We start from the raw sequence: 19,549 nt of genomic DNA, 5'->3' as shown, positions 1-19,549 counted from the left end.
CGTCAGTCATATGTACATTTTTGGTGAATTACAGCTTCTTCAACTTGTGCTTCAAATGTATTTATGAAGATGCATGATAAATACAGTGGTTGAACACCCGGAACCCAAAAGTGACATCTAGGTTTCGTAATCTTTCTAACCCTACACCTTGTTGGATCCACGACATCCGCAGCAGAGTTGGAGACAGCTTGTTCACTACTCCGCTCTTCAATGACTTTGGCGGGCATCCTCTGGAGAGTTGAGACCCAGAGGGCACTGGTTTGCTTTGTGTCTCCTGCTGTGAGGCAGGTGCATCCTCCTTGGTCGGTATAGCTGCAGAGGCCACAGGCAGAGGAGATTAGGATCGTCAGAATACTCACAGAGTTAACTGAGTGGACGGTCCCTGGGTATCCAGCTCTGGTCCTCCTCCATGTGGGTGCCCAAGGGTCCCTACCTGACTTCTTGAGGAGGAGGGGCACCTGAAGGGAGGTTGACATGCTCAGCCCCCTTTCGCACCAATGCCTATAGAGATGAAGTGAGGGTCCAAGCACAAATCTGGCAGAACCTGCTGGACCAAGGTATCCAAGACCATCCTTCTCCTGTAGATCTTGAGGCGTTTGCATGTTGGGGCCACAACATCAGACAGAATTTGGATGAATTCCTCCATTTGTTGACTGCCTCTTGCAACTCTAGGTGATGTTTCACCTAGAACTTCCCAGGTTCGATTCCCAGCTTGGGTCACTGTCTGAGTGGAGTCTGAACGTTCTCCCCGTGTCTGCGGGGATTTCCTCCGGATGCTCCAGTTTCCTCCCACAAGTTCCGAAAGACGTGCTGTTATGTGAATTGGACATTCTGAATTCTCCCTCTGTGTATCTGAACAGATGCCGGAAGGTTGCGACTTGGGGCTTTTTGCAGTAACTTCATTGAAGTGTTAATGTAAGCCTATGAGTGACAATAAAGATTATTATTACGGCAGTGACCCAGAGCCGGGATCGAACCTGGGACCTCGGTGCCGTGAGGCAGCAGTGCTAACCACTGCAGCATCATGCTGCCCTCTAAACATCCAATATTACACAACTCTATGAGCTAAATCCAGCAGATAGTTACCACCCACAAATTATTTGTTCATGTGTGGGAAAGCCATCTTCAGTTTCAGTGAAGGAATAATAACTTGTTTTTGGGAGAGCCTGCTTTCTACAGCTGGATGTGACTATGATGGTAGCTGCTTCTACTATGTCCCTTTCTCCAATTATGATGGTACAGATCTATAATTCTTTCCCTTTGATGTTCCCCACCATGTGGTCCCAGAATTTAGCATATAAATGCCAATTCCCTTAACCATGCACTTTAAAGTCACGTTTTCTACACCATTATTTTATCTTCATTGGTAAACACTTTTTACACTGGTATGCCAATTTGCATATTAAAATATCCCTTAAGACAGCTGTACTTATCGGTGTCCTTTTATCCCCTTTTCTTTTATTTTATCCCAATTTCATATGCTGTACTTTCAAAAGATCAGCAGCGGGATTCTCTGCTGTGCAGCACATGGTATCGTAATCGGTGATTGGGCGGAGAATCCGACTGAATCGGGAGCGGCGCCCTCTCCACAACGGTGTCATCGGGGAGTACACCACACACCGTTGGGACGGCCACAACGGTGTCATCGGGGAGTACACCACACACCGTTGGGACGGCCCCAGGATGTCACCTGAAGGCCCTCCCCCGATGCTCTGCCCCCAGTGGGCCGAGTTCACGCCTGCGGGGATACCTTGTGCTCTCAGTTCTCGTCAACCTCGCTTGGCAGCTGCGGACTATGTCCAGTGCCGCCACAGTGGGGGGGGGGGGGGGAGCTATGCTGCTGGCTGGTGGGGAGGGGCGGGGCTTCAGCGAGGGTTGGGGGGTCTGGTAGGGGGTGGTCCGGAGGCACTATCTGGCAGGTCAGGTCCACATGTTGCCGGCACCATGTTGTATGGCGCGATCGCTGCAGGTCGTCGTTGTGCGTGGCCATGGACCCGGCCATTTTCCAGCCGCTTTTGGCACGGGAGCCGAATGTTTTACCCGACACCACTCCTAGCCTCTCACCGGTCCCAGAATAGATGAGGGTTCGGCGCCAATTCTGATGTCGTAAAACGTCACAGTTTCCACTCCGCCATCCGCACTTTGCCGCAAAATCGGAGAATCCAGCCCTAAGTGTTGACGCCAGCACAGGGTTCGTGAAGTTCCACAACAGCAATACTGGCACCGCACCTTTACCAATTCAGCTACTGTTGAGGGGCTAGCACTGGCACCATGTGGAACACAATTGATTCCAATGGGAATCAGTGCGGGATTCACCGGCTCCGAGATTGACACTTAGAAGGCTGACAGGCTGCCGTTGTTTATACACACTGCACTCCCCACACACACCATCGCAGACAACAAGATGGCAGCGAGGAGAGCAACCCCGAGATTCACAGACGCCGAGCTGAAGACTATCCTGGATGGGGTGAAGGATTGGGGGTGAACGCCATCAGCAACACTGCCCAGACCGGCCAGGTGTGCTGGAAAAAACTGCACACCCTCCTGGGTCGTGGTGAGTGAGACAGCACTGTGCCCCTAGCACTAACCCGCGTCCCACACACCCGTAACCCGACCCCCTCCCACCCCACAACCCAGAGGGTGCCCGAACCCCCACCTTGCACTACGTGCCGGCACCCATACCGGCTGCCATGGCAGCTGCCCTGGCCATTGAGGCCACCAGCTAACCACCCCCTGGGGTCTATGCATCGGGCTGTCTAACACTGTCATTTCTGTTTCCCCCTCCCAGGAGAAGGCGCTCATAACCGCTGGAAGCGGGAGAAAACTGGAGTGGGACCACCAGACCTGCGGCCCCTGACCGTCGCAGAGCAGAGGGCCCTGGACATGGTCAGCGGCCTGGAGGAAAGCTCTGTCAGATGGGTGTGAGGGGTGGGCTAGTCTGGGCTGGCCAGAGAGGGGCTGCAGAGGGTGGGAAATGGGCGGGCGATGTGGGTGGCCCGGGCTCCCTACCATCTTCTTCCCTGCCCCGACCGTCCCCACCAGTTAAGCCATTGTCTACTGGCAGTGAAATCCCGATATGTTAGCATGATACATACCCCCGTTATCACCGAGGTCCACCGGGCTGCATGGTGGCCCTGGTTGGCACTGCGGGTTCTGCCCCTGCATGCCAGCGGCACGCTGCGGCACCCATCCAGTGCTCCTGTAGGGGCTACTGTGAGCACTGCCCTGGGTGGGCCGCCTGATGCCCGGGTGGTGGCCGGGTGGGTGGGGGTATACCAGAGGGTGGGGTGCGAGGGTGGAGAGGTGTGGGCATCCATATCGCCAATGTCACTCTGCAGAGCCAGAGGCCAAGGCGGGTGATCACGGGAATGCGGCAAGATGGCTGCCTTGCTGCCCACGACAATGGCGGTCCTCATCTGGATACTGCCCAGTCCTATGTGTGTGTGTGTGTGTGTGTGTGGGGGGGGGAGTGGTCACCCCGACCACTGAACCCATTTTCCCCTCACCCCCCCAGTCCTCCTCCGGCCCTGGAAGGCCCCCCACCCACCTCAGCCAGTGTCCGGCCCAGCAGCCCACAGTCCTTCCTCCCCTCTCTCCCTCATCAGCCACGATGCCTGTTTCATGATTTTCAAAGCACAAGTGAACCGCACCATCGGATATTCGGCCCATCGAAGGCAGTGAATCACAGAGGCCCCAGAGAATACCGGGTCGGGCCTACTAATGATATGCAAATGGTGTTTACTGTATGTGTGTTCCATACTGCATTGACGCCGCTGTCGAGGTAACGGAGAATTGTGATTTGGTGTCAAATCGGCGCCATGCTTTGGGTGTCGGAACATATTCTCCACCCAATCGCCTTTCACGATTCCGGCATCAGCCAACGGAGAATCCTGCCCCAGTACTCAGGGAGTGCTGCACTATCGGAGGACCAGTACCGAGGGTACTCTACAGTGTTATCGCATCAGTACTGTAGGGAGCGTTGAATCATTGGAGGGGTAGTACTGACGGAGCACTGCAATGTAAGAAATCCAATACTGAGAGATTGCTGCACTATTGCATGTTCATTATTGAGGGAGCAATGCATTATTGGGTGGGCATTACTGAAAGAGCATTGTATTGTCAGAGGTCAATACTGGGAATGTTGCATTGTTAGATGTTCAGGAATGAGGGAGAACTGCATTGTTGAAGTGTCAGTACTGAGGGAGTGCTGCAATGCTGGTGGGGTTAATAACTGGGAGTGCAGCACTGTCAGAAATGCCATATTTTGAATGAATGTTTAAACTAAAGCCCCTACTGCCTTCTTACCTGAACATGCAAGATCCTTGACCTGATAGAAGGAGAGTTCTTCCAGTGTCCTGTGACAAATATTTATCCTTCAACCAACATCACTGAAATAAATATCTAATTACTTTCTCATAACTGTGGAATCTTGTGTGCAAATTGCCTGATAACTTCCTTTATTGGGATGACAGAAAGAGTTGGGAATATCCCTCACACTGTGCTGTTCTTTATTATGTCTCATTGCAATTGCAGGGTCTAATCACTACGGTATTGCAGGATTTTATTCCATGCAAGCTCTAAAAAGTGGTTTAATTGTAAGTAGAATAATCTTTACATGACAAAATGATTTGGAAATTTCACTCGTTGGACCAGCAGTTTATTACAATCTTTGCATTTACTTTCAACAGGGAATGTCTTGCACAAACACCTCCCCACTCGTAGTGGCAACCAGAGCAAAGGAGGTAGAGTATCTGCTGACGGAGGCTCGAGTTACAGAGAATTGGTTATAATGGGACGCTCTAGTTACAAAGAATTGGTTCAGCTTTATATAGTAGTAAAGTCAGTTTGCTGTCTCAATGTGTGAAAGCATCAGCCTGTCTTTTTATTGTCTGGGTGTAGGGGTCAGTCACTGGGTAGGCTGCTCTTATTGACCAAGAAAGGCTGATTTGGACATTTCAGAGGGCATTGTGGGCCAACCATTCAGCATGGGGCTGGAATCAAATGCCTAGCATGGGTAGATGTAGCAGCATCTCTCCCTGAAAGGTTCATGTAATAATAATAATAATCTTTATTAGTCTAACAAGGAGGCTTACATTAACACTGCAATGAAGTTACTGTGAAAATTCCCTAGTCGCCACACTCGGCGCCTGTTCGGGTACACTGAGGGAGAATTTAGAATGTCCAATACACAAAACAAGCATGTCTTTCGGGAGGAAACCTGAACACCCACAGGAAACCCACGCAGACAGGAGGAGAACATGCAGACTCTGCACAGACAGTGACCCAAGCCGGGAATCGAACGCGGGTTCCTGATGCTGTGAAGCAATTGTGGTGAATGTGATTCACACTATATATAGGTGCCAATATCACTCCATGTTTCTATGTTCGTTATCTACCCATTGTAAGTGCAGTTGCACTATCCGACCACCAGGGGGAGTTGCTCTGGGAGTACGTGAAAGTTTGTACTGTGCTCCTCCCTTGGCTCCGCCCAGGACTCCTCCCCCTGGGACCGATGTATAAAGATCAGTGCCTTAGAGCCAGCCTGCCAATTCACCTGAAGTTCAACGATGAATAGGCTGGCTCTATTGTAAGTGTATTAAAGCCTCTGTTCAGATCCAACTACATGTGTTCGCTGAATTGGTGGTTCCATCAGCAATTGTGCTAACCACTGTCTACCATGCAACATTCAGCCACATAAGCACTGAATCTCAGAGACCAAGGATGTCCCAAGTATGAATCTCACTGAGGATTTGGTCTGCCTCAATTGTAGTCACTAGAATTAGTTACACTCTGGCTAGTTAACCCACAAACCAGCCAAAGCCTCACATGCAATGGAATATCCAGTGATTCCAGCAGCAGAAGGTCCCATTGGCAGGGGTATTTCCATGATTTTAAATATATTTTTATTGAGGCATTTTATATATAAATTAAACACAACCAAAACCAAAAAGGGAACAAACAGGAAATCTTATAACAAAGAAAGAACACCCCACCACCCACCCTCCCTGCTGTTCTCCTCCACCCACCCTACTTGCCCCATTTTTAAATCATATGTGTGTCCGCTGCCCTTCCCCCCCACTGCTGGCATCTTAACTGTCCTTGAAGAAGTCGATAAACGATTTCCATCTCCGGGCAAACCCCTCCACTGACCCGCTCAAGGCCAACTTGATTTTTTCCACCCGAAGGAATTCCGCAAGGTCGCTCACCCACGCCCCTGGCTTCGGCGGCCGCGAGTCCCTCCACTCCAACAGAATCCATCTCCAGGCTACCAGGGAGGCAAAGGCCACAATGTCGGCCTCTCTCACCCCCTGGACTCCTGGGTCTTCCGACACTCCGAATAGAGCTACTTCTGGACTCGGGGCAACTTTTACCTTCAGCACCTCGGACATTACGTCTGTGAAACCCTACCGGAATACCCTTCAACTTCGGACGTGCCCGAAACATGTGGACATGGTTCACAGGCCCCTTCCCACACCCAGCCCATTCCTGCCCTCCACCCCCCTCAAAGAACCTGCTCATCCTGGCCACCGTCATATGCACCCTATGGACTACTTTGAATTGAATAAGGCTAAGCATAACATACAAAGAGGATTCACTCTCCTCATAGCCTCCTCCCACAGCCCAGCCTCCATTTCCCTGCCTAGCTCCTCCTCCCACTTCCGCTTGACGTCTTCAATTGGGGCTCCCTCCCAGTCCATTAACTCCTAATAAATCTCTGACACCCTATCCTTGCCAACTGCTGCTTGCGACACCTGAAATAAGTCCACGGAGCCAGAAGTCCCTTCACCAGAATCCCTTTTATTAACAAAATCAACAGCAGTACGACCAGGTGCATTCAGCTTGCTGTCTACACTGGGAGTGCAGAGGATCTGACACTCCCTGTTATGTAAAAGAAAAGGTTCCCTGATTGGCCCACTAATCAGGGAACCTGTACACCAATTGGCCAACAGGCCTGGTCTAAGTCATTACAACACCACCGTGGTCTGCAAGTCCCGGAGCCCATTCCCGTTGGACAGCTCATACTCCTCCACCAATTCCTCTGGACTTGGGAAACTGACTCCCACAAATCATTCGATCCCTGCCCGCCAGCACCCCCAAAACCCTGTGTCCAATCCCCCGATGCAAATCTCTGATTCCCACAGATCAGTGCCCAAACCGAGGCACCCTCCAACCTCAGATGCTGACGCCACTATCCCCACAATCTCAGGGCCGTCATCACCACAGGGCTCATGGAGTACTTGGCCTGCAGGAACAGCAGAGGCGCCGTCAACAGTGCCCTTGAGCTTGTGCCATTACAAGAGGCTGCCTCCAGCCAACCCCTCCCACACCAACCCCTCCCACTTCCTAACCATGGCTATATTTGCTACCCAGTAGTAGTTCATTATATTTGGCAAGACCAGCACCCCCTCCCCACCCCCTGTGGTAGGTCAGGAAAGACACATGTTTCCTAACATAAACCCGCACTTGTAAGTACTGGAGCCCATTCCCATTGGACAGCTCATACCCCGTTCTAGCAGCACCTTCTTTACCTGTGGGGATTTCCCCGTCCACTCAAACATGGAAAACAAAACATTAATTTTCCTGCCTAAAAAAAGTCTTTGGAATAAAGATCGGAAGGTTCTGGAAAACAAATAAAAACCTTGGGAATACTATCATTTTCATGGTCTGCACCTGCCCTGTCAGCGATAACGGGAGCACATCCCACCTCTTAAAATCTCCCTTCATCTGCTCCACCAACTGTGCCAAATTCAATTTGTGTAGTTGCTCCGATCTCCGCGCCACCTGGATGCCCAAATACCTAATGCTCGCCCCCACTGCCTTTAAATGGAAACTCATCTAGCCTCCTCTCTGTCCCCTTGTCTGGATCGGAAAGACCTCCCACTTACCCATGTTTAACTTGTATCCGGAAAACTGGTCGAAATCTTATAAAATGTTCATGATCCCCCCAATTACTTCCGAGTGGATCCGATATATAAAGTAATAGATCGTCCACATGTAGCGAGACAGTGAACTCCACCCCCCCCCCCCCCCCCCCCCCCCCCGCACTATACCTTTCCAGCTCCTTGACGCTCGAAGCGCCATAGCCAGTGGCTCTATCGCCACGGCAAAAAGCAACGGGGAGAGTGGTCAGCCTTGCCTTGTCCCACGATGTAGTCCGAAATACCGCAAATTCACCCAATGCGTCCTTACACTTGCTACTGCCGCCCCAATACAGCAACCGATCCCAATCCACAATCCCCTGCCCGAACCCGAGTCGTGCCAATACTTCCCACAGATATTCCCATTCTACCCGATCAAAGGCCTTCTCCGTGTCCATAGCGACCGGTACCTCCACATTGTGTCCCTCCGAGGATATCATTATCACATTCAATAGACGCCGAACATTAGCCAACAGATGCCTCCCTTTTACAAACCCCGTCTGGTCCTCCCGTATTATCCCCGGGACTCAGTCCTCAATCCACGAGGCCAAGATCTTTGCCAACGGTTTGGCATCATATGACTCTAAACATCTGGAGCTTTTGCTGACACTGTGTATTTAACTGTGTCCTGGTCACTTCAGCACTGGGCATGTCCTGGTCAGTTCATAGAATCTTACAGCTTAAAAGGCAGCCATTCAGCCCATCCTGCCTGTGCTAGCTCTTTTCCAATAAGTCCCACTCCCCACTCTTTGCCCATAGCCCTGCATATTTTGCCTTTTCAAGTACTGTATTTATCCAATTCTCTTGAAAGTTATTGTTGAATTTGTTTCCACTCCCTTAGCACAAGAACATTTCAAATCATATCCACCAGTTGTGTAAATACATTCTCTTCACCTCCCATTCTATTTATTTTGCAAACTATCTTAAATCTGTGCCATCTGGTTACCAACCTTCCCCCGAATGAAAGCGGTTTCTCCTTATTTACTTTATCGAAGCTCTTTATTCTTTTACATACCTCAATAAAATCTTCACGTAACTTCCTCTGCTTTATCGTTTGCATAATTGAAGCTCCTCATCCCTGGTGCCATTCTAATGAATCTCTTGTGCACTTTCTTCAAAACCTCCGTTACGTTCTTTGTTTTAGTTATTTCAGGATGGTGAAGGTTGTAGTGCTAACAAAAAACAGCAAGCTGTGTTTGATAAACAAAACTAATTTATTGCACTACACTGAATTAGATTTGAAAATATTGCTAAGGAATTAGTGAAGTAAAGATTACACAGACGCATCTACACTATCAACACTACACCAATTTTTTCCCTATTAAGTATACTATTAGTTCACCTATCTCACAACTACTCTATCTTGCTTGCTTCCACACTTTCCATCTATCTCCCAGAAGTCAAGGAGGCATGTGATATTTATATGGTTGCTCTAGTAACTGGGGTGGTAACATTACATTAACCCTGTATGTGCTGTACAATATCCACCTATTGTGACAACCTTGACATTCTTCGTCAAGTGTGGTGCTCAGAAAGGAACACAGTATTCCAGCCGAGGCTAAAGTGATTTATAAAGATTCACCACAACCTTCCTGCTTTGTTACTCTATTGGGTGTATTCAGCACAGGATCATGTTCCCTTTTATAGCTTCTTCTGCCACCTTCAAAGATATGTGTGTAATTATCCCAGCTCTCTCTGTTCCTATGTCCACTTTAAAATTGTACATTTTATCTGTTACTTACTTGTTTTCCAGTGCACTCTGGGGACCAATCCTATCAGTGTTGCTGCTCCAGCCCTGGATGGTGATAGCTTTGTGCTGGACATGGCCACATCAGCGGTGGCTCTGGGAAAGGTACAGCAGCTTTTCATTCTTTACGTTCAGGTGATAGAGATTAAACTACTCATTCAGGCTAGTTTGTTGCTGAAACCCTGATCCATTCCTGTGCTGACAGCAGCATCGACTATTCCAGCGCACATTTGGATGTCCTTCCACCTTCCAGAAACATCAGACTATTTTCAACTTGGCTGCCCGTAGCCTAACTCGCACCAATCCCTGTTCGTTCATCAACCTTTGTGCTAGCTGACATACATTAACTCCTGGTCTGGCAAACCTAAATTTTTTAATTCTCATTGTTGTTTTCAAATCCTCCCATGGCCTCGCCCTTCCCTGTCGCTGTGATATCTAACAGCTTCACAACCTTCTGAAATCCCTGCACTCCTTTCATTGCAGACCTCTCGCACATCCACAATTTTAATCACTCCATCAATAGTGGCCATGCTTTTAGCTGTGTAAGTTTCCCTGCCTCTCTCTCCTCCTTCAAGATGTTCCTTAAAACCTTTCCCTTTAACTAAGCTTCTTGTTATCTGCCTTAATATCCTTTATGTGGCTTGATGTAAAATGTTGTTTGATTCTGCTACTCTAAAGCATCAATTGTTATATGAATGCAAATTATTGATGTTGTTGCATGCCTTTGGTCAGCAGTAACTTGCTTGTTGAGCCATGTGTCATCTCCGTCTTTTAGATAGAAGTACAGCAAAGACGTAACGAGAAAGTTCCAGAAGGATGGGGGTGTGATTCCAATGGCAAAGTAACCACTGATCCAACACAGATTCTAACGGGTGGAGGACAATTGCCTCTGGGAGGAAGTGAGGCTACAAGTAAGTGATCCCTATATCAATCTGTCTTTTGCATAAGTTCACTATTGATAGGGGAGGTGTGGTGATATGCTTATGAGCCATATCATAGTTGGATAGTGTGAGACCGCCAAACAGCAGGTGGCAGTACAGACGCACCATGCGGGCTCAAGACCAAGGTCATGTGACCTGTAACCGGTATATAAAGAGGGGATTCACCAGCCATCTGCAGAACATGAGAGAGAGGGTAAGAAGACATATGTATAACAGGTTGGCAGAAGTTGTAAGTTCCAGAGTAGCAAGACACCATGATAACGCGCTCTGTATCAGATTGCATCCCACCGCACGAGACACAATAAAAGAATCTTGGTTTGGACAGATCAAAGTGTTTGGTGAGTTCATCATAAAGTACAAGGGGCCAAACCCAACAGGAGGTTGTGCAATCCACCCTGAATCCATGAACCCAGACAGAGCTCCATTTGTCATAGTTCACCCTCTGATGTTAGTTTCTCTGCTGTTTGGCATCTCACACCTTTTGTTCTCTCTGGGGACTGCCATTAGCACTCTTTCCCCATGGTTTCTGTGGCTATTAGCACCCGGTTTCCTTGGGTTTCTGTGGCTATGACTCATCTTTCATTCTCACTCCACTGTATAAATGTTCCCCACATTCTCTGACTGTTTGACAAAGTCATTGGACTCGAAACGTTAGCTCTTTTCTGTCCCTACAGATGCTGCCATACCTGCTGAGAGCTTCCAGCATTTTCTCTTTCAACCCAGAGAGATTCTAACCACCTTAACCCGAGCTTCAGCTGTGCTCCTTGATCCATTCCATGTCTCAGTCACTGTGTCTGAAAAAGGATTTCTTACTTTTGGTTCTGGAATTTGCTTGTCCACTTGTCCTACTATACAGGAATATATAAGATGTAACTTCTATACCCCATCACTGAGGTATTCTAAAATACCAGTTTTCCCCCATCATCACTAAGGTATTGGGCACAATTCTCTGTCTAGCGATGCCTGAATCGCGAAATTCGATAGGGCGGAGAGTCGCACGTGAGGTCAAAATCTTGGCCATCGAATGCCATGCTCCCACGCCTCGACAGCGGCATCAATGCAATCTACCCCGGACGTATAGTAAATGCCATGGGCACATCATTAACAGGCCTGATCCAGTATTCTTCGGGTCCTTCTCGATGCTCCGCCAGGAGGAATTATTGATGGCGAGTATCACTTGGTGGGCGTGGGGATGGGGAAGGATCGAGGGGATGGGGACATGTGGTGGGGAGGAGCTGCAGTGCTGGCTGGGGCCACCGTGCAACTCACTGGACCTGGTTGGGCACGGGCACGCACCATGCCAACATGTCTGCCTTTCAGCCCCTGCAGGCAATAGCTGCGAGAATCCAAACAGGAATAGTGGCCTTCATCCTGGCTGCCGCAGCCCTGGGAGATGCACTGAGGTTGTACGAGTAGGAGCTGCTCAAGGGGGCCCTGCAGCCATGGATCCGATCCTAGAGGAACAAAAGCCCGCCAGTGAGAATGGAGAGCCGGCCACAGGTCGAGGAATTAGTGGGAAAGAGGCGCCATATGAGGCCTGCAGCGTCTGTCCTTTGAGGACCAGACATGTTGCCAAAGATTCCTGCTGCACAGGAGGACCATATGGCATATCTGACGCATATGGCACTGCAGGGGTATGGGGGAGGACACCCACTCCCAGTGTCCGTCAAGATGCCAGCTGCCCAGAACCTTTACACCACAGGGTCCCTCCAGGTGCCGAATGATGACCAGTCTGGGATCTCACAGACCTCAGTAGGCTGTCAGAACTGGACACAATGGTTAAGGTGTATCTGACCAGAACTGAAGAAAATGCTCAACGTACATCTTACCAGAACTTGACACAATGCTCAAGTTGCATCTGCCCAGAACTGGACACACATTTTCAAGGTGCATCTGACCAGAACAGGAGACAATGCTCAAGGTGCATCTGACCAGAACTGGAGACAATGCTCAAGGTGCATCTGACCAGATCTGGACACAATGTTCAAGTTGCACCTGACCAGAACTGGAGACAATGCTCAAGGTGCATCTGACCAGAACTGGACATAGTGTTGAAAGGACATCTGACCAGAACAGGACACAATGCTCAAGATGCATCTGACCAGAACTGAAGACACTGCTCAAGGTGCATCTGACCAGAACTGGACATAGTGTTGACAGGACATCTGACCAGAACAGGAGACAATGCTCAAGATGCATCTGACCAGAACTGGACATAATGCTCACAATTCATCTGACCATAACTGGGGACAATACTCAAGCTGCATCTGACCAGAACAGGAGACAATGCTCAAGTTGCATCTGACCAGAACTGGAGATAATGCTCAAGTTGCATCTGACCAGAACAGGAGACAATGCTCAAGTTGCATCTGACCAGACCTGGAGATAATGTCCAAGTTGCACCTGACAAGAACTGGAGACAATGCTCAAGTTGCATCTGACCAGAACTGGAGACAATGTTCAAGTTCCATCTGAGCAGAACTGAAGACAATGTTCAAGGTGCATCTGACCAGAACTGGACATAGTGTTGAAGGGACATCAGACCAGAACAGGAGACAATGCTCAAGATGCATCTGACCAGAACTGAAGACATTGCTCAAGATGCATCTGACCAGAACTGGACATAGTGTTGACAGGACATCTGACCAGAACAGGAGACAATGCTCAAGATGCATCTGACCAGAACTGGACATAATGCTCACAATTCATCTGACCAGAACTGGAGACAATGCTCAAGGTGCATCTGACCAGAACTGGAGACAATGCTCAAGGTGCATCTGACCAGAACTGGAGACAATGCTCAAGTTGCATCTGACCAGACCTGGAGATAATGCTTAAGTTGCATCTGACCAGACCTGGAGGCAATGTCCAAGTTGCACCTGACAAGAACTGGAGACAATGCTCAAGTTGCATCTGACCAGAACTGGAGACAATGCCCAAGTTCCATCTGACCAGAACTGGAGACAATGCTCAAGGTGTATCTGACCAAAACTGGACACAATGCTCAAAGACATAGTGCTCAAAGTGAATCTGACCAGAACTGGACGCATTGTTCAAGGTGCATCTGACCAGAATAGGACACAGTGCTCAAGGTGCATCTGACCAGAATTGGATAAAATTCAATTTTTCACCTTGGCCTGGGGTACGCCACTCATTGACAACATTGATAGGGTTGTAATTGACCTGGTTTGTGGTATCCTGTTGTCAGTTGATAGGTCATCTCTGGGTGCAAATTGCAGCTGGACTGGAAAAGTTAGCATCAGGGGGAAAATCGCTCTGGAGTAGAGGCCTCAGCAATACAGATGGGATGTTAGCAGTGTTCAGAAACTTAAATGAGGCTGGTGCACCATTCTAATATCACATGAAGTGAACTGAATAGGGTTAGCCTCAGTAATGGTGATATCTTGGATGGATCATCCACTCAGCACCTTTACCTGAAGGCACTTCACAACGTTGTCTCATAATTATTTCTCTTCAGGTTACTTGCTGGTTTCCAGTATGATTGAGAATGGAGATGTTCCTCCTCCATTGCGCTGTGTGGTTGTCCACTAACATTCTCAACTGGATGTGACAGAGCTGCAGAGTTTAGCTCTGAGTTGTTGGCTGTGGGTCACCTTAGCTCGTCTTCAGCCTGATGCTTTTGCTGTTTAGTTGCAGTTTACAACTCATTCTCAGCTATGCCGTTTAGTGTCTCTTCTTCAACACTTGCCATTCAGCTCGGATTGGTTTCCTGGCTTGCTGGTGATGTGGAAGTGAAATGCCAAGACGCAAGATTACAGATTGTGGTGGAATGCAATTCTGCTGCTGATGATGCCCCACAGCGGCTCATACATGTCCAGTTTATGCAACAGTCAAGAAAGCCCAACAAAGTCTCTACTTCCGAAGGAAACTAAAGAAATTCGGCATGTCAGCATTGACTCTCACAAACATAGAGAGCATCCTATCTGGCTGCATTACAGCTTGATATGGCAACTTCTTCCACTATTTTCTGTTTTGGTTACTTCCTTGTGTTCGTTCTTTTGTCACCTGCCACAATCTCAGTCTGGATCATTCAGGACTTGGTTTGTTGTTGTTATCACTGAGCCATTTCCAAGCAGGATAGATTTATTTAACCCTTAACCCTTCCTCCAAGTTCTGTTCATCATAGCGGAGAGCCAGCTTTTCACATAAGAGGGCTCAGCCTCGGAGCAGAACTCACCCAGAGATGGACGACACTCAGATACTAGAGCCACGATTATGTCAACCTGTAACCAATCACTCGAAGATTATACCTATGGTAGTGAATGTTGGTTGTCATTCAGCACATACAAACTAATATTTACCACTGATCTAAAACAAATACTTGCAGCAGGATAAATTGAGATGCCTGGTTGATTTATTCTTCCATATTCCATGATACTGAGGTCTGTTTAGAATGACCTATTGTAGATTGGGCATTTTCCCTCTTACGGGCAATTCATCAATCCCCATTCACAAGGGTTTGGCTGTGAAAAATGACAGGTTGAGTGAGCTTCTGCTGTTAACCCTAGTGAGGGAGTGACCGACTTCAGTGATAATAATAATAATTTTTATTGTCACAAGCAGGCTTACATTAGCACTGCAATGAAGTAGAATTCAGAATGTCCAAATTACATAACAGCACGACTTTCCGGACTTGTGGGAGGAAACCGGAGCACCCGGAGGAAACCCACGTAGACACGGGTAGAACGTGTAGACTCTGCACAGACAGTGACCCAAGCCGAGAATCGAACCTGGGATCCTGGCGCTGTGAAGCAACAGTGCTAACCACTGTGCCGCCCAAAGAGGGAGTGGATGGAAGGAATGGGATAGTTGGAGATGAAAAAAAGAGGAAAGAAGATGAGGAAGGAAGAGAATCCATTGGAGAGGAGACAAGGAGCTGAAAGCAGGAGGGGTGGAAAGGAAGGAGAGGTGAAGATAGAAAGGAATGGGTGGAGAAGAGAGGGAAGAGAAGGACAGAGGGTGGGAGGGACAGAGGAAAAGAAAGGGAGTTGTCTAAACTGAATATTGTGATTAGCTGAGCGCTTTGACAAGCCGAGTGATGTTTGAGCTGAATGTTCTGTTGTATTTTCAGGTGGTTATAAGGGCTATGGACTGAGTATGCTGGTGGAGGTATTTTGCGGCATACTCTCAGGATCTCATTACAGTAATAACGTCCGTCGTTGGAAGGAATCCGACAAGGTGGCCAATCTGGTGAGGACTCAATATTGCTGTGTTGACTGACTGCACAACAAATATGCTTTCATCCTGCTCAAAACTCGACTCATTGCTCCATCTCCCATTCCAGCTCACTCAGGACAGAGATGAGGTTTGGGCTTCACGAGCACTGTGTATTGCTCACTTCTGCTAAAGCCATTATAGATGGATGGTTGTCCCACCACCTGCCACAATCTCAGTCTGGCATATTCAGGACATGAGCCATTGATGTTATTGGTGTTGCCGGTCATCTATCCGGAATGTGGAAAATTGTCCAGGTGTGTCACGTACACAAGAAACAGGACAAATGTAACCCAGTCAATTACCGCTCTATCAGTCTACTCTCCATGATCAGCAAAGTGATAGAAAAAGTCATCATCATTGTGATCAAGTGGCACTTACTCAGCAATAACCTGCTCACGGACACTCAGTTTGGGTTCTCCAGGGTCACTCAGCTCCTGATCTCATTACAGCTTTGGTACAAACATGGACCAAAGAGCTGAATGGCAGAGGTGAAGTGAGACTGACTGCCCTTGACATCAAGGCAGCACTTGACCGAGTATGGCATCAAGGAGCCCTAGCAAAAATGGTGTCATGCCGGACACAAAAGAAGATGGTTGTGTTGGTTGGAGGTCACAAATCTCAGCTCTAGGATATCACTGCAGGAGTTCCTCAGGCCCTAGGCCCAACCATCTTCAGCTACTTCATCAGTGACCTCCCTTCCATCATAAGGTCAGATTTGGGAATGTTCACAGATGACTGCACAATGTTCAGCACCATTGACGACTCCTCAGATGATGAAGCAGTCCTTGTCCAAATGAAGCAAGACCTGGACAATATTCAGGCTTGGGCATACAAGTGGCAAGTACATTAACGCAACACAAGTGCTGGGCAATGACACGCAATGGCATTATATAGATGTAAAGGGGTATGATGTAGTTGGGATTACGGAGACGTGGTCCAAGGTGACCAAGGATGGGAACTAAATATTGAGGGCTATTCAGTTTTCAGGAAGGACAGACATAAAGGAAAAGGTGGTGGAGTTGCATTGTTGATTAAAGAAAATATTGAGACAGTATTGAGGAATTATATTGGGCGGGATTCTCCGATCCTCATTCCTGCAGTTGGGCAATGGGGTTTACCATTGTAGCCCCCCCCCCCACAGCACCGGGAAACACGCGCACGTGGGTGCGCTGTCGACTAGGCGGAGGATCCCATCAACAGAGAATCCCACAGATTAGCACAGCTGATGCGGAATCTATGGGTCAAGTTAAGAAACACCATGGGGGAGACGACTTCCGGTCGGCGAGCGAAGCGGTCGCAGGGAGAGGGGCTCCCGCAAGCGGCAGAGAGCAGGGAAGGGACCCCCCTGGGCAGGCCGGTCGGCGGAGGAGCATCGGCGGCGGCGGCGGCGACGACGGGGCTCGGCGGCGGCGACAGAGGGGCTCGGCGGCAGCGGCGGCGACAGAGGAGCTCGGCGGCAGCGACCGTGGGGCTCGGCGGCGGCGACAGAGGGGCTCGGCGGCAGCGACAGGGGGGCTCGGCGGCGGCGACAGAGGGGCTTGGCGGCAGCGACGGCAGCAGAGGGGCTCGGCAGCGGCAGGTCCAACCCGGACCAACCCCCCCCCCCCACGCAGGCCAGGAGTGGTGCGGCAGCGGCAGGCCCTCCCCCCCTCCCCCCCAACGCAGGCCAGGAGGTCGCGGGGTGCGAAGTGCGGCAGCGGGACCCCCCCCCCCCCCAACCGGCAGCGGGGACCCGCCCCCCCCCCCCCAACCGGCAGCGGGGACCCCCCCCCAACCGGCAGCGACCACCGGCCCACCCACAACCCCCCCAAACGGCAGCGACCACCACGTGGCAAGAACAAAGGGACTGGGCAAAAGCCTCTCTCTCTCTCCTGGGTGAGTGAGGAGAAAGGAGGGGGAGAGAAAACAAAAAAAAATTTATATTTCTGTTTTAAAAAAAACCCCAAAAGAAAACTGGTAAAGAGAAAGGGGGGAGTATATACTATTTTCTCTCTTTTTACACTCGCTCCCAGCAAAAGTAAGCCCATCGGAGAGGAGTTGCATAAAAGCGGGGAGGAGGAGAGAAAATAATTAAGAAATAAATAAATAAAATAAAGGGGTAAAGGAAAGAAGGTGGGGGGGGGAAATAAATTTTAAAAAAATAATAATAAATAAAATAAAAATAGGGTGCGGAAAAGGGGGGAAAAGAAAAACAAGGGGAGAAGAAAAGATGAAAGAGAAGGGGGAGAAAAAAATGCCAGAATGGAGCCAAGAGAAAGGAGGCACCAGAAGTAGACGGGGCAAAGGGCAAGCCAGCTCGGGCAAACGAATCAGCACACGAAGCGGCGGGAAGGATGTATCGCCGCATCAAAAAGAGCTGGACAGACAGGTACCCTCTCCCCTGGGGTTAGAGGGGGGCGTGAATTGGAAGGCAGCCTTTGCCGAGGTGGTGAGGGAGCAGCTGCAGGCAATCAAGGCAGAGTTGAAAGCGGACGGAGAGGCCGCAGTACAGACAGCAGTGGCCAAGGCCATGTCAGGGGTGCAGCAGGCTCTGACCAGATTGGAGGAGAAAGTGGATGCCCAAGGGGAGAAACTGGAAGCCCATGAGGCAACCATTAAAGAGCTGGAGAAAGCAGCGACCGACATGAGCGACCGGGTCACGGCCCTGGAGAGGGAAGTGGCGAGACTGAGTGCAACACAGGGGAGCCTGAAGGGCAGGGTAGACGACCAGGAGAACAGCTCGAGAAGGCAAAATGTTAGGATAGTGGGCCTGCCAGAGGGGATCGAGGGCAGAAACCCCACAACATTCCATGGCTGCGATGCTGGGCTCCTTAGTGGGGGGGGACACCTTTCCCACCCCACCGGAAATGGACAGAGCTCATCGGTCACTGCGCCCGAAGCCCAAGGCAGGGGAACAACCGAGAGCAGTCATAGCCAAACTGCACCGGTACCGGGATAGGGAGACAATCCTGCGCTGGGCCAAGGAAAATAGAGCCTGCAAATGGAACGGGCACGCCATCCGAGTCTACGAGGATCTTGGAGCGGACATAACTAAGAGACGGGCTGAGTTCAACAGAGCGAAAGCAGCTCTCTACAAGAGCAAAGTGCGTTTTGGTTTGCTGTACCCAGCAAAACTCTGGGTCACATACCAAAACAAGGAATATTTCTTTACAGCCCCTGCTGAGGCGAATAGGTTCGTCGAGGAGCACGGGCTGGAAAAACGCCATGGGAGGTAGGGACGAGGGGCCCATGGCAAGGAGAAACGACATGCCGACGGGGGGGGTGGGGAGGGGCGAGGCAAAGCCAGCCCCCTCCCCCCCGGCAGGAACACCCAGAACAAAAAACAACCCACTGCCCAAGGGACCGCTCCAGGTGGGAGGCCAGGCCCCAGCACGAGGGAACGGGAGTGTTGGAGAAGGGAGAGGAGAAGCGAGACAGCAACCTCCGAGAGGGGAGCCACCGTGCTAGCAGGAAAGCTAGCGACGGGGGCACGCAACAAAGCAGGGCCGCAGCGCACCCCGAACAGGGGAGAAGGCGCCAGGCAGGGGAGGGGGAGGATCACCCATCAAAGTCGGGAGAGCAAATGGGGACAGGAATAGGGGATAGAGGGGCAAAGGAGGGGTATACAGGGGAGGGGAGAAAAAGGAGAGAGCGAGGGGGGGCACTCGGGGTGCGAGAGACCAGGGAGGGGAAATGCAGGGACAAAGGGACAAAAGAGGCCAGAA

The 19,549-nt window shown here is 49.9% G+C and overlaps 1 protein-coding gene across 1 annotated transcript in view; it reads left to right on the top strand.

Annotated features, from left to right (window-relative positions):
• The window catches only part of LOC119971830 (uncharacterized oxidoreductase YjmC-like), a 101,990-nt gene that overhangs the window by 59,354 nt on the left and 23,087 nt on the right, over positions 1–19,549 (top strand). The window contains exons 4-8 of the mRNA XM_038808037.1: positions 4,534–4,595; positions 4,689–4,742; positions 9,673–9,771; positions 10,442–10,577; positions 15,700–15,818. Of these exons, the coding sequence (XP_038663965.1) occupies positions 4,534–4,595; positions 4,689–4,742; positions 9,673–9,771; positions 10,442–10,577; positions 15,700–15,818 (470 nt within the window). The remainder of the gene's footprint in view (positions 1–4,533; positions 4,596–4,688; positions 4,743–9,672; positions 9,772–10,441; positions 10,578–15,699; positions 15,819–19,549) is intronic.

The sequence above is a fragment of the Scyliorhinus canicula genome, chromosome 9 (genome assembly GCF_902713615.1).
Source record: "Scyliorhinus canicula chromosome 9, sScyCan1.1, whole genome shotgun sequence".
Taxonomy (NCBI): Eukaryota; Metazoa; Chordata; class Chondrichthyes; order Carcharhiniformes; family Scyliorhinidae; genus Scyliorhinus; species Scyliorhinus canicula.
This window is presented reverse-complemented; position numbering and strand designations above follow the sequence as displayed.